The sequence below is a fragment of the Lucilia cuprina genome, chromosome 3 (genome assembly GCF_022045245.1).
Source record: "Lucilia cuprina isolate Lc7/37 chromosome 3, ASM2204524v1, whole genome shotgun sequence".
Classification (NCBI taxonomy): domain Eukaryota; kingdom Metazoa; phylum Arthropoda; class Insecta; order Diptera; family Calliphoridae; genus Lucilia; species Lucilia cuprina.
The window spans coordinates 37,287,702-37,301,842 of NC_060951.1; the positions used below are offsets into that span (position 1 = coordinate 37,287,702).

General features: G+C 28.7%; 3 protein-coding genes across 4 annotated transcripts in view; 1 reads left to right on the plus strand and 2 right to left on the minus strand.

Moving 5' to 3' along the window:
* Positions 1–12,301, minus strand: part of LOC111682362 (protein MAK16 homolog) — a 16,294-nt gene extending 3,993 nt beyond the window's left edge. Inside the window, exons 1-5 of one of the 2 annotated variants that reach the window (XM_046945816.1) lie at positions 12,167–12,301; positions 9,904–9,992; positions 2,306–2,507; positions 2,190–2,236; positions 1,354–2,122 (exon numbers count right to left, since the gene is read on the minus strand). In XM_046945816.1, coding sequence (XP_046801772.1) covers positions 1,354–2,122; positions 2,190–2,236; positions 2,306–2,320 — 831 coding nt within the window. In that variant the 5' untranslated portion in view covers positions 2,321–2,507; positions 9,904–9,992; positions 12,167–12,301. The remainder of the gene's footprint in view (positions 1–1,353; positions 2,123–2,189; positions 2,237–2,305; positions 2,508–9,903; positions 9,993–12,166) is intronic. The other variant, XM_046945817.1, reaches the window with a different exon arrangement.
* LOC111682354 (transmembrane protein 201 homolog) lies at positions 4,819–9,209 on the plus strand. The gene is made up of 4 exons (XM_023444283.2): positions 4,819–5,106; positions 5,283–5,618; positions 7,028–7,673; positions 7,736–9,209. Exons 1-4 carry the CDS (start codon positions 5,003–5,005, stop codon positions 9,068–9,070), a joined length of 2,421 nt encoding a protein of 806 aa, XP_023300051.2. The 5' UTR covers positions 4,819–5,002; the 3' UTR covers positions 9,071–9,209.
* LOC111682365 (uroporphyrinogen-III synthase) lies at positions 10,799–12,113 on the minus strand. Its single transcript, XM_023444296.2, has one exon. The coding sequence runs from the start codon at positions 11,817–11,819 to the stop codon at positions 11,010–11,012; it is 810 nt and encodes a 269-aa protein (XP_023300064.1). The 5' UTR covers positions 11,820–12,113; the 3' UTR covers positions 10,799–11,009.
* Positions 12,302–14,141: the final 1,840 nt, after the last annotated feature.

Below are 14,141 nucleotides of genomic sequence, written 5' to 3' on the forward strand. Positions count from 1 at the left end.
AAGGATCAAGAATATATATACTTTATAGGGTCGGAAAATTATATTATAAAAATTACAAACGGAATGACAAACTTATATATACCCTTCTCACGAAAGTGAAGGGTATAAAAATGTAATAAAAAAATTTATTTTTTTATTATAGAAAAAAATCTTTTAAATTCCTGTTATATTTCTTTCTTTAGAAAATTTTCAATAAATTTCTGTATTTTCTAAATTTTATCTTTTTTATTGAAATTTTCAAAAAAAAAAAAAAATCACCTATTTTTAGAAAACTTTCCATATCCGATAAATTTTTTTAAGAAACAACTTACGATAAATTCCCTTTGAAAAATTGTTTTTTTAGAAACATTTTCTTTTTTTCATAAAATTTTCTTTTACTCAAAAATTAGCATTACCTTTTTCATTTTAAAAAAAAAAAAAAAACTTTCAAAAAATTTTCTTAAAAATTAAAACTTTAAATAAAAGGATATTTCTATCTTATAGAAAACATTTGATAAACTCCCTTTTATAGAAATAATTTCAATAAATTTTCTTTCATACACAAAATTTCGAAAAATTTTTTTTTATAGAAAAAATTTTCCTTAAATTTTCTTTTTTTGAAAATTCAATAAATGTTCTAATTGAAATTATTTCAAAACAACAAAAATGTTTCCTCTATTTCCCTTTGGCAATGGTGTATTGTAACAATTTTAGTGAAAATGTGGGCCACAACTAACAAATAGCTCAAACAATAATTAAATCCTCCAATGAACCATTTAAAATTACTTCATAAAGTAATTATTAAACATGTATTTTGTTGCTGCTAGAAAAATGTTCATGTTCTTTTGTAATTCATTTAGGTAGCGTGTCAGTCGGTCAATTTTTGTTTCGTTTGTAAAAAAATAATTTAAGTGTAAAAATTGTTATTATTATGAGAAAATTTATACAAGTAATAAAAAGAAAATTTTTAACAAGTTAAAAAAACGTCATAGATGTGTAAATATTAAAAAACATTAAAATAATTTAGTATTATTTGCGACATGGGGCTTACAGCAGTCAGTTATTTACAGAAACAACAGCATCTTCTTCATTTAATAAAGTAAATAATGAAACAAAAAACAACAATCGGATGATATTTAGCTTTCAATAATTTGTAAAGTTTATCCAGCCTTTTCTCTCCATTATCCTTTTAGTTAAACACTTGTTTAAAATATCTATCCTTCTACTGAAACTGCTTCGAAATGCTAATTCTAATACTTTATTATTTAAACTCTGTATAAATTCCTTTTTTTTATAAAATTCCTTTCTCCTCTTAATACTTCAAGTTTTGCACTTTATGTTTATAAGATAAAAAATATATATATTTGCACTTACCTCAATATCTGAACCATCACCACCCTCATCATCAGATACCTCAAAATCACTATCAACTTCAACATCTTCTCTTTCACCTGAATCACTAGAGGCACCATCATCATCATCATCGTCGATTTCTTCCTCTGAATCAGCTTCAACAAATTCTTCATCTAAAAGTTCTCTTCTCAATTCCTTAGCTTCACTTTCATCATCCATTTCATGTTCCAATTCCTGTTCTTCTTCCATATCTTCTTCATCCTCATCTTCAATTTCTTCAGCAGCCAAAGCCTTATTGAAAGCAGTTTGTGAGAAATTATAAATATCCTGGTAGGTACCACGTTTCAAGCGTTCCATAAGTTCCTTTTCAATATGATTCTCAATCTTGGCCGCCACCAAAGCCTTCTGTTCTCTTCTTGTTTCTCTTCTTTCGATCTTAGTGGATAAGGGTACAATTAACTTCTGGCGTCTCAACTTCAATTTACGCATACGTATTAAATATTGTGTGATTTTTAAGAATCTTTGTTTATTTTTGGCAATCATATATTTGGGCCAAAATACTAGATTTTCATTGATCTGTTGTATGGCCTTTTCGAAATTACGCGACAGCTTAACACGTTCCCACATTTTGCTGGGCATATGAGCTCTTTCAGCTGTTTTCATGTATAAATAAATGATACCTTTTTCTTCGCGTACGGTGGCATATTGTGAATTGGCCAGGGGACAGGTACGTCTGGTACACATACCGGTAATGTTGTATTCATGGCGACAAAAGGTACGTGTATCGGTTCTATAATAGGAATAGGAGATAGAAAATTCAGGAATTCTAATTCCCAAAAATAACAAACACTACTTACTTGACTTTGTGTGAGCAAAATGATTTATTGATGATGCTCCAAACAACCTGTAATTTTAGGTAAAATAATTATTTTAATTGTAAATTAATTTATACAAATTCTCATTTAGAACTCACATCATCGTGCTGCATTTTGTTTTATTTAATTTTATTAAGAATTTCTGTTAAAATAAGTTAAAATACGAATAAAAAATTTGCTTTTGAAACACGTGCAACACCGATGTTTTGAAATGAGTTTCTATTTCTTCCCACTTTGACAGTTGTTTGAGTGTTCTCTCTCGTTTCTTTTTGTTAACAGAGTTGCTTTTCTAAAGTAGTACTATTGGAAAAGGGAATGTGGTTACTTAATGTTTTTATTCGTTATTTTTGCTACAGACATTTAAAATGATTACTTCTTAATGTTTCGTAGTTTTTTTAAGTATATTGTCAAATAATTAAAAAAATATATAATAATTATGGGACGAACATAAATAAATAATTAAAAAATATCAATAAAACAATGTAAGTATATAATAAAATAAAAATTAATAAAATATAAAAAAGTTTATTTTATAGCTAATTTTTATTAACCTAGTAACCAAATTATACTTTTCTAAATTATTAAGCAGCGCTTAACCTGGCATTTAAAACCTTAAACGTATATAGTTTTTGAGATATCATAAAATTGAAAAAAAGAAATATTCCGATCATATTTAAGACTTATTACAGCTCGAAGACACTATTATTTTTAAAAATTGCTGGGTCATCTGAATGTTCTATATGTGGTGATTAAAATATCTGTTATATCAACTTATTTCTTACGGATATCTAAACATAAGGATTGGATCAATAAGACTTGTTGAATTTATATTTTTATTCCAAACTTAGTGTTAAGATTATATCGGACAACATTTTTAAATCTTTATACCCATCATTTTTAAATCTTTTACCCATCAAAAGTATATATCAAGAAATTGAGATACGGACCATACGGCAGGATCTAAACAGTTAAAATTTTGCAAAAGTATTTCTCTATTGATATGATTTGTTTGGTATAGAAAATTGGGAATATCGTTCCACGGTTTGCGTATAACAGTATAGCTATGAAATTCTCCTTAAATCTCTTAACCAAATTTCATGGGGATCGGTCTTTTATTTAAGGCCCCTTTAACGTTAAAGCTCATGTTAAAATTGAGGTCAATTTAAATCTGAACTTAAAATGTGTTTGAATTTTGAGATAATTTGTTATATTATCTTCTTTTTATTCACGATATCTTATCGATCATAGATCAACTATAGTTTGATAAAAAGTCCTTAAAAACCTGTATATTTGTTGTCAAAAACTTCAGATCTAAATATCAATTAATATGTACCTTCCCAAAGAAAATTTTTTGGAGCATATTTTTCACATTTCCCATTTTATAGTGCATATTATAAGCGCATATTTTTAATATCACATTTTTAGTATGTGCTTAAAATTTACAATTTTTCGAAAATTCAAATAAATATATGTCGAAGAATGAATATACATATGTACATACATACAGAAATTGGAAATTAGTAATAATAATTAATTAGATAAAATTTTAAACTAGAGAGAAAAATCATTACAATATGCACTAAAATAGTAAAATATGCTCTAAAAACTCAAAAATATGGCTTAAATATGCTACAAAAGTCAAATCATGCTAAAACTATGCTCTTATGGTTAAAATATGCACTAACATATCGATGCAAATATTCTTAAATTCTATTCTTAAAAATAAACACTTTTCTAATGCTAAAAAAGCTACAAAGAGAAATTTAATTTTCTAAAAATAGAAAAAAAGAAAGAAAGTTTAAAAAAATGTTTAAGCTATTATCGAATTCTTACAACTTTTATAGAATTAATTCTATGGGGACCACTCACTTATACCCATATCGCTTAAGCTGACTACACACTATAATATTCAGTAAAACGACATGTAAAAATTTTCAAATAAAATTAAAAATATTATGGTGTAAATTCAAAATGTAATAAAACTTACTGAAAATACGGATGGAAAATTGAAAATCATATGTTATTTTTAAATTTTTTCAAAAATTTCAAAACGATTGGATTTTTTTCGTTTTATTTCGTTTTTATTAAAACAAAGAAAAATATTAAAATAGAAACAAATTTCAAACAGAAACAAAATTAAAATTTAAGTTTTTTCTTTGATTTTTTTAATTGAAGTTTCATTTTATTTCAAATCTGATAATGTGAAAACAAAATATATTTTCTATTTGATTTTTTTGATAATCATACCAATTTTCTTTTTATTTTATTTTGGCAGTATGAAACAAAAATCTAACGACTACCATTTTCCATTTTCAAACTCTATTATTCGATATGTATCTATGTCTCACAATAAATCTCTACTTAATTCGTATTTAATTTTTATGATTTTCCCACAACTAATTAACATATGTTTTTAATTTTTGTCAACAAACCAGAAAAACAAAAATAACGTAAATAATTCGAAATTCAAATTCTACCTGTAATTTTTGTTTTCTACCGTGGATTACTACTACCTACTACTATTTTTCTGCAACCATGTGAATATTGTTTAGCTCTCTATAAAACTACCGGTTGAGGTGAGTTTTATTTTCACTCACTAATTAAATGTCAAACAGCGTGCTTGTTGAAAAAACTACAAGTGACAGGCGTGCGGCGGCATTTTTTATACATAATTTTTTAATTTACAAAAATTTAATTAAATGAACTTTTAAGCAAAAAAGAAGTGCAAATAAAAGCAATAGTGAAAAATAAAAAAGTGTTAAGTAAATTTATTGTTTTTATACAAAGAGGAAAATATGAATAACAATGTTTTGCTCTCATTGGCCATGAGCATAATACCAATGCTGGCCATTGGTTTTGTGGTATTATTAGTAATTTATAAAATTTATATTAAAATACGGTAAGTTTCTTAAAAATTTAATTGTATAATGCTTAAAATGAAGTGTTTAGTTAATAAACAAGTTTTTTTAAGTTTTCAGATAGTAAATGCAAATAAAACAATGACTTCATTCGCGCCTTTTTCAATATAAATGAATACATTTACTTATTTTCTTATTTTACTGTCTCTATTTATAGTTCACGTTTCAACGTCACTGTCAACTGTTGGTTTTGTAATCAAAACACTAAAGTGCCCTACTTAGATGCGAATAGTTGGACTTGCCCTTCTTGCGAACAGTATAATGGTTTCGACAAGGATGGCGATTATAATCGTGAAATCTATGAACAATTAGACTGTAGCCGTAGTTCGGAACGTTTTAATGTCTCCCAACCTTCAGCGTGTGCCATTCAACAGACATCCCAGAATGGTTTTTGCGAGATGTGTAATGAGGCTCAACGTTTGAAAGTGGAGAAATTGGCTCAATTTGAGCCTAAGAATGAATCGCATTGGGATGAAGAACTGAAAGTTTACAAGTGAGTATGATGAGTATTAAATTTTGGCGCTGAAATTGAATTTTGCTGTTTCAGCAGCTGTTTTTTGTTTAAAATTTTTTACCTGTTTATTTCGGTTGTTATGTTCGTTTTTTTATATTGTCTTGGACTTTATACCTGTTGAAGGTTTTCTTTTGTTTTTTTTTTTTTAAATTACATCTGTTAGGAATATGTTTGTTTGTTTATTTTGAAAATAGAGAAACTACTTATAGCTGATTAGTAAAATGACATTTTTAAATTGTTACATGTCTGAAAATAGTACTCGAAAACTTTTTATTTAAAATATATAAGAAATTTGTTGAAATATAAGTCTGTATTTTAAAATCAAATTTCAGATTGTAATATATTGTCTACAGAAGAGAAACTAAAATTTTTAGTTCTATCTATGTTCTAGTATAGTTTTTGTTCTTTTTCAGATCTAGTTCAGTTTTACTTAAGTTCATGTATAGTTTTAGTTGAAGATAAGTTCTCTTTTAGTTCCACTCCGTTTCTACTTCTGTTCTTCAGTTCAAGTAAAGTTCAGTTCTAGTGCGGTTCTAATTCAGTTCTAGATCATTTCTAGTTCAATTCGAGTTCTCAATTCAGTTCGAGTTCAATACTAGTTCAGTTGAGTTCTAGTTTAGTTCTCGTTCATTTCTAGTTCAATTCGAGTTCTCAAATCAGTTTGAGTTTAATTCTAGTTCAGTTCTAGTCCAGTTTTAGTTCAATTCTAGTTCAGTTCTAGTCCAGTTTTAGTTCAATTCTAGTTCAGTTAAAGTTCAGTTCAAGTTCAATTCTAGTTCAGTTCTAGTTCAGTTCTAGTTCAGTTCTAGTTCAGTTCTAGTTCAGTTCTAGTTCAGTTCTCGTTCATTTCTAGTTCAATTCGTGTTCTCAATTCAGTTCGAGTTCAATTCTAGTTCAGTTCGCGTTCATTTCTAGTTCAATTCGACTTCTTAATTCAGTTCGAGTTTAATTCTAGTTCAGTTCCAGTTCAGTTTGAGTTTAGTTCTAGTTCAGTTCTAGTTCAGTTCTAGTTCAGTTCTAGTTCAGTTCTAGTTCAGTTCTAGTTCAGTTCTAGTTCAGTTCTAGTTCAGTTCTAGTTCTAGTTCAGTTCTAGTTCAGTTCTAGTTCAGTTCTAGTTCAGTTCTAGTTCAGTTCTAGTTCAGTTCTAGTTCAGTTCTAGTTCAGTTCTAGTTCAGTTCTAGTTCAATTATAGTTTTGTTCTAATTCAGTTCTTGTTCAGTTCTACTTTAATTCAAGTTTAGCTCTAGTGCAATTCTAATTCAGTTCTTCATAAGCTATTCTAGTTCAGTTTTAATCCTCTTTTGGATAAGTTGTTGTTCTAGTTCAGTTATAATTCTTTTTATATCTACTTCTATTTCTAATTTCTTCCTCTCTTTTACTTTTCCTAGAGCCCAACTCGAGGATCAATATCGTCTGTGCTCCACCTGTGATCGTCATCTCAATAAAGTTTTGCGTGAGAAAAAGAAAATGGTTTTAGGCTCTAAATTTTTGGATTTTATCATCAAAGGAGCTGAAACATTAAAACAACCACATCTAAATCAAATTCAACATGCTAATCAACAGAAAAGGAAACAAAGATTACGTACACTTATCACCGTACTAACCCTTATCAATTTAAGTTGTCTTATTAGCTCATTACCATCACTAAACAAAGAACATTTTACGCAAATTTTAGGCGAATCCTTAGGTCATCAAATATTTTTAATAACATCACATATCATAGCACTAACAAAGGTTATGGGTTCCTATTTCGCAACCATCAAAGAGCATGCGGTGGTAACGAAAATATCATTATTTTCACGTACACTCTTCATGATGATTATGTATTCGTTGGGTCTTAAAGTTAGTCATTTTAATTTTTCCTCTTTATATATAAGCATATGTCCATTTGCTATATTGGCATTGGCCTTTATGCATAATGTTGTAGATGGTTTTCGTTTGACAAGATATACAGCAATGATGGTGGTATGGAGTTTATTTGCTGGTGGTTTAATAGAAGAAAATTTGTTTTCTCTTACGCCGCAACTTTTAATGGTAAGTTTCTTCTTTACAAAAACAAACATTTATAATTTAATAATGTATTTTTTATTTTGCAGTTCTTGACTTCTTTATTAACTTGTTTAATGGCCTACAGCTCTAAACCAGAACCTTCTCCCAAACTGCATGACAACACTGCCAATAGTTTTCATAAAATCTATTCCGAAGATTATCTTAGTGATGAGGAAACTATGAGTATGTTGAGTCAACAATTGAACGGTAGTTGTGTTTCGATGCGCAGTGTACGTTCTAACAGATCCTTACGCGCTCCTTCTCCCTTAATGCATGCTAATACTAAACGTTCCCCACGACTAACCAAATCCCCACTAACCTCCTCCGCTTTTTCCCTACACCAACTGCCTCGCACACAACTATCGCCCAACTCTAGTTTCCGTAGTTATGCCGGAGAGGAGAATCAAACTTTAAGAGGCAACTTTGCTACACCCATGGCTATGCCAGTAACAGCTCGTCCCGGTCTGTTTGCTTCCAATTTAGAGCTGAATTGTAGGGAAAGACCACAATCCACCATCTTTGGCATGAATGCTTCAGTGGCCAATTCTACGGTGTTAAATAATTCCTTTTCCGAGAACAATAAATCACATTTTGCCAACAGCACTCATGCTAATGAGGCTTCATTTTATACTGCCGCCAATAATACAGCAAATACATCAATGTTTGTTAATAACCATACCTTTGTGGCTCCCAGTAGCCATTCGGGTTTACACTCTCCCTTTTCTGTGTCCAGCAGTGCGGTTTATCATCATCAGCAGCAGCCTCATAATCAAAGGACCAATACTCATCATAAATTACTTTCACCCACCAGATTTAGTACAAATAATTTAACTTCTTCTAATGCTTCCTGGTTGTCGGGTGGTTATTTTAATCAGCGACAGTCTATGGCTGACATACCAAGCACTGGCTTAATTATACCCACTGCACAGACACAATCTCTTATCACTCCCATGGAGGAATGTTTATCTAGATCTTCTTCTCATTCATCGGGGTTTGAGTCACAAAATGGTCGTCTCAACGGCAACAATATGTCGCGTGAAAATTCCTTATGCCCTGACTTTAGTCTGGACTATCATCAGAGAACTTTAACACATGAAAATATTAACAATAGTTTCCAGCCTATAGATTCTCCCAGTTTGGGTGCTTTTTCTCCCCGCCCTTCTATACTATCCAATCCTAATCTAAACAGTTTTCCTCTAGAACATACTGATATATGGAAACAACCAAATTTTACCCGCAAATCCCATAACAATAATACAAATACAAATTTTTCTAGAAATTCTATAGATTCCTTTAATTTACGTAAAATCAATGAGGAATTGCCCTCCATAAAAAGAGGTGATTTATTAAAGAAATGGAAAGAAGGTCAAACCATTTCATAAACCTCCTCTATATCTTTTCTCACTCTAGTCTTTGTACACAAACCACTATTACCTCTTTAAGACTCTTTTTTTATTATTATTTTTATTTTTAATTATGATTTCATTATTATTTTTTATATTTCTTATGATTTTAATTTTATTACTTTTATTTTTCATTTTGATTTACTATGTAGTATTGTAAGTTTATAAAGCCAGGCTATAGAATTGTTAAATATATTGTTTTAATTTTATTTAATTATATATTTTTCAACCAATTTTGTTACTGGTTTTAATAATAAGTGGACTAGTTGAATATTTCCTAACCTAATTAAGTTTTTAGTTTATATATTACTACTTTTTTTTAACAACAAAAAATTATCTCTATATTATAGTTTTTTTATTTTATAAAATTTAGTAAAATTTTTCTTGAGTTAAATTATTCAATTGTTAATGTTAAAAAAGTAAAATTTTATTAACAAAAAAAAAAAAAAACTATTTTTAATAACACTGCCCAGGTTAATAAAAAAAAGACTAATACTATTTTTTTTTGTAAAACTTATTTAGAAAAAATATAAATCTTTAAGAAAAAAATATTAAAAAATAAAGATGTTTTATAAAAAAAACTTTGTTTTCTATAAATTTTTTGGTTTTGTGAACAATTTTATATTGTAATTTTAAATGATATCTACTGCATTGATCTGTTTCAATTGACTATCAAAATTTGAATAACACTCTAATAGGAATACATGCTTCTTTTCATTATCAAAGGTTAAGGTTATGTAAGGTGAACTCTATTCACTTTATAGTTGAACTTTTCATTATATTGGCAAATATAATATGTAACAAAAACTTACCTTAGATCAATCCAAAACCTATAATGCTTGTATTCAGCATTTTGCGTATAGTATTTGTTCCAATCTGATCCGTGTGATCTGCCCAATTCCTGAAACAAATTACAAAAGAATTGTTAAAAATCGAAGAAAAGTTATCTATTTATCAATCAATCTATTAATCAATCTATCTATCTATCTATCAATCTATATATCTATCGATCGATCGATCTATCTATCTATCAATCTATCTATATATCTATCTATCTATCTACCTATCTATCTATCTATCTATCTATCTACCTATCTATTTATCTATCTATCTGTCTATCTATCTGTTTATCTATCTATATATCTATCTATCTATCTATCTATCTATCTATCTATCTATGTATCTATGTATCTATCTATCTATCTATCTATCTATCTATCTATCTATCTATCTATCTATCTGTCTATCTATCTATCTATCTATCTATCTATCTATCTATCTATCTATCTATCTATCTATCTATATATCTATCTATATATCTATCTATTCATCTATCTATCTATCTATCTATCTATCTATCTATCTATCTATCTATCTATCTATCTATCTATCTATCTATCTATCTAACTATATATCTATCTATCTATCTATCTATCTATCTATCTATCTATCTATCTATCTATTTATCTATCTATCTATCTATCTATCTATCTATCTATCTATCTATCTATCTATCTATCTATCTATTTCAAAAACAGTATTTTTCATGAATTTTGCTTTTGTTTACAAATATTCAGTAATAGAATTATAAATTTCCAAAATATTGTACATATAATACGAAGCAGTTATTTATAATTATGCGATAAGATTTTATAAGATGCTTTTCTTAAAAATATTCACAAATTTCCCCAAACGAACAGAAATATATTTTTTCTCAATTAACAATTTATTTTCTTAAAATAATAAAAATTTTGTCTTTTTTTTTCTGCCGTACAAAATTTACAACAATAATTTGTACCAAATAATTTCAAACATCTCCAACTCAAATTTAATATACAATTTTAGTATAAGTTAAAAAAATCTAACAATACATCACAACGCATGGCCTTGACCATTACTTCCTTCTTTTCCACCTCTTCTAGTCTTGCAAAGATGCAGTAGAATCACGCACCAAATTCTCTCTACATTCTTCGGGATTTATTAAGACCTTTATAAGATGTTCGACAGTGGGGCGTTCAGCTGTGCAATAGACTTTTAAACCCTTGTTCTCTAAAGCACGTCTGGTACTGGGACCAATGGCCACTAGACGATATTTATCCATATTTATATCTTTAGCTTTAAAATACTCATAAGCACAATTCACACCAGAGGGGGAGAAGAAAGCTAAAAATTCAACATTTTCCGCCATCAAGGCTTTTTCCATTTTATCGAATAAATCGGGATTACATTTTGTTTCGTAGACCTCACAGGCATCCACACGATAACCTACTTCACGTAGCCGTACATTTAAGGTATCCTGAGCTATATTACTGCAAGGCAAGAGAAAGGGTAAATCTTTGGCGCCGTCATGATTGTCTATTATAAATTCGGCTAAATTGCGAGCATTTCCGGTAGTTTTGCCGTGAGTAAATAATTGCTGCAGCTCGTTTAAGGCAAAATTGTGAGTGACCTCACCAACGGCATAATTATGCAACATTTTCCAACCGCCCGGCAATTCTTGTTTATCCAACGCCTTTACAACAGCCTCCACACAGCGGGGACTGGTGAAAATCAAACCCTCATAGTCATCGGGATGTTGGAGTTTAGCATGTAATTTTTCTAAATTTTTAAAGCCAAACGTAAGAGTCGGTACGAATATGGGATTGAAGAAATGATGTTGCAATTCTTCAGCGTATACCTCGGTACTTTCCGATTCCGATTTAAATATAATCACTGTACGACGATGCATTATTTCTGCTGTCGTAATATAAATTGTTTTATTAATTTGTATAATTTTATGTTTTTATCTTCTATGTTCACAAACGTTTTCAGAACGCAACGATCATGCTCGTTAATCAAAATTAATTAAAGAAAATGTAAAATTTGTATAAATAATTTTTTTTATTGGTAGCTGCTGCGGTCGTAATGATGCGAGTGGTTGGTTGGTGTATATTGAACAGATGTTAATGTTTTGATTTTGGCAGCTAAATAAATCGATCTTCCCTATATATGAATTTGTTGTTTGTAGCTTATTTTTATTTTGTATTTATATTGTTATTATTATTATTTTAGGAAGTAGGAGGAGGGGATACTTACAAAAAAACAAAAAACCACTGGCGGTTAGTAATGATGCCATACAACAAGTGTGTTGTAGTTGTTTATTATAAAATTATAATTTTGTTTGGTTAAATGTGTTGCCATATATATGTTTTTTTTAGGGAAATTGTAATTTGTTTAACATGTTTTTTTAATTTAATTTGATTACTGTTTTTAAAATTATTTAATTTGATTACTGTTTTTAAAATTATTTGGCCTTTTTAATTTTTACTTTAAATAATTATAAATTTTTATTGAGCCTCAGTAAAATTTCCAATTTATTTTATTATTCCCATTTAAGGTTGCCACTACGTTTACTATTGTATTTACTTTGACATGGTTGTAAAATTTAGTAGTAGAAAATGTGATATTTAAATAGTTATGATTGTAAATAATATAAAAAACAGACCGTTAATGTATAAATAAAGGTATTTTTAAAAAAATGTAATAAATTTATAAAATGTTTCTCTAAAATATGAATTATTGTTAATAGTAATAAAATTAGTATTTTTTTATATTAAAATATGAATATAAAAAACTGGATGCTTCGCTACCACCTCAATTAAAATTGAATACAAATTTAATTCTATAGTCTAGTCTATAGTTCACTCTATAGCCCAGTTTAGTATATAGTATAGTCTATAGTCTAGTCTATAGTTTAGTCAATAATCTAGTCTATAATTTAGTCTTTAGTCTGGTCTATAGCCTAGTCATATAGTCTATTATAGTGTCTAATCTATAGACAAGTCTGTTGTCTAGTCTATAGGCAAGCCTATAGTCTTTTGTTGTTGTAAAAGGTTGGCTAGAACTGAATGTTTTTCCCTGGAGAAAAAACTTCCGTCAATCTTTGGCCGATTGAGAATCGGATTGTTTCGGAGCGGAGATCCAATTGTCGTGGGAACAAGTTTATAGGTTAGTCTAGTCTTGTGGCTCATCTATAGTCTAGTCTATAATCTAATCTATAGTTTTGTCTATTACCTAATATATAGTCTTGTCTACAGTTTTATCTCTAGTCTAGTTCATACTGCTGCCTATAATCTAGTCTATAGTCATTTCTATACTCTATACAATAATGTAGTCTACAGTCTAGTATATGGAGAAGTCTAGTCTAGTGTATAAACTAGTCTATAGTGTGATTTATAATCTAACCTATTGTCTAATTTATAGCCTAGTCTTTAGTATCATCTATAGTCTTATATCTAGTTTATAGCCTAGGCTACAGTTTAGTCTATAGTCTATTTTAGTGTCTAATATTGTCTAGTCTATAGGCAAGTCTATATTCTGTTGTTTTTGTAGCTTGTCTACAGTTTATACAGGTCTATAGCTTAGTCTGTAGTTATTTTTACACTCTACAGTCTAGAGACAAGTCTACAGCCTAGTTTATGGAGAATGGTACAGTCTAGTGTTTATGTTTTGATTTATAATCTAACCTATAAAGAAGTCAATTGTCTAGTTTATAACCTAGTCTTTAGTCTCATATATAGTCTTGTCTATAATCTAATCTATAGCCTATATTTTAATCTGTAGTCTAGTGTTTGCACTAGTCTATAGTTTAGTCTGTAATCTAGTTTAAAGTTTTGTCTATAGTCTAGTATATAGTCTTGTCTATAATCTAATCTAGTTTATACTCTAGTCTATAGTAATTGCCTACGAACAATATTTCCCCAGGAGTTTATTCCCTTTTGCATGTTTTATGTATAGGAAGGAACAGACTATATGGGAGTTTAATTTTCAAAATAAGTTTGTATATAATCTAGTATCTAATCTCTAATCAGTACTTATCACTTAAAAAGGTACTCTTTAAGGTATTAGTTGGTACTATTTCAAATTTTCAATTATCCAGGCCTGTGTATGCCTTCTAAATCTAACTATTCTCTAGCATTGCCCATTGTTTAATAAAACATCAATTTTGTTGTTTTGTAGTTTTACAAAATATATATTTTATATTATTTTTTTTATTTTTAAGATTTTATAT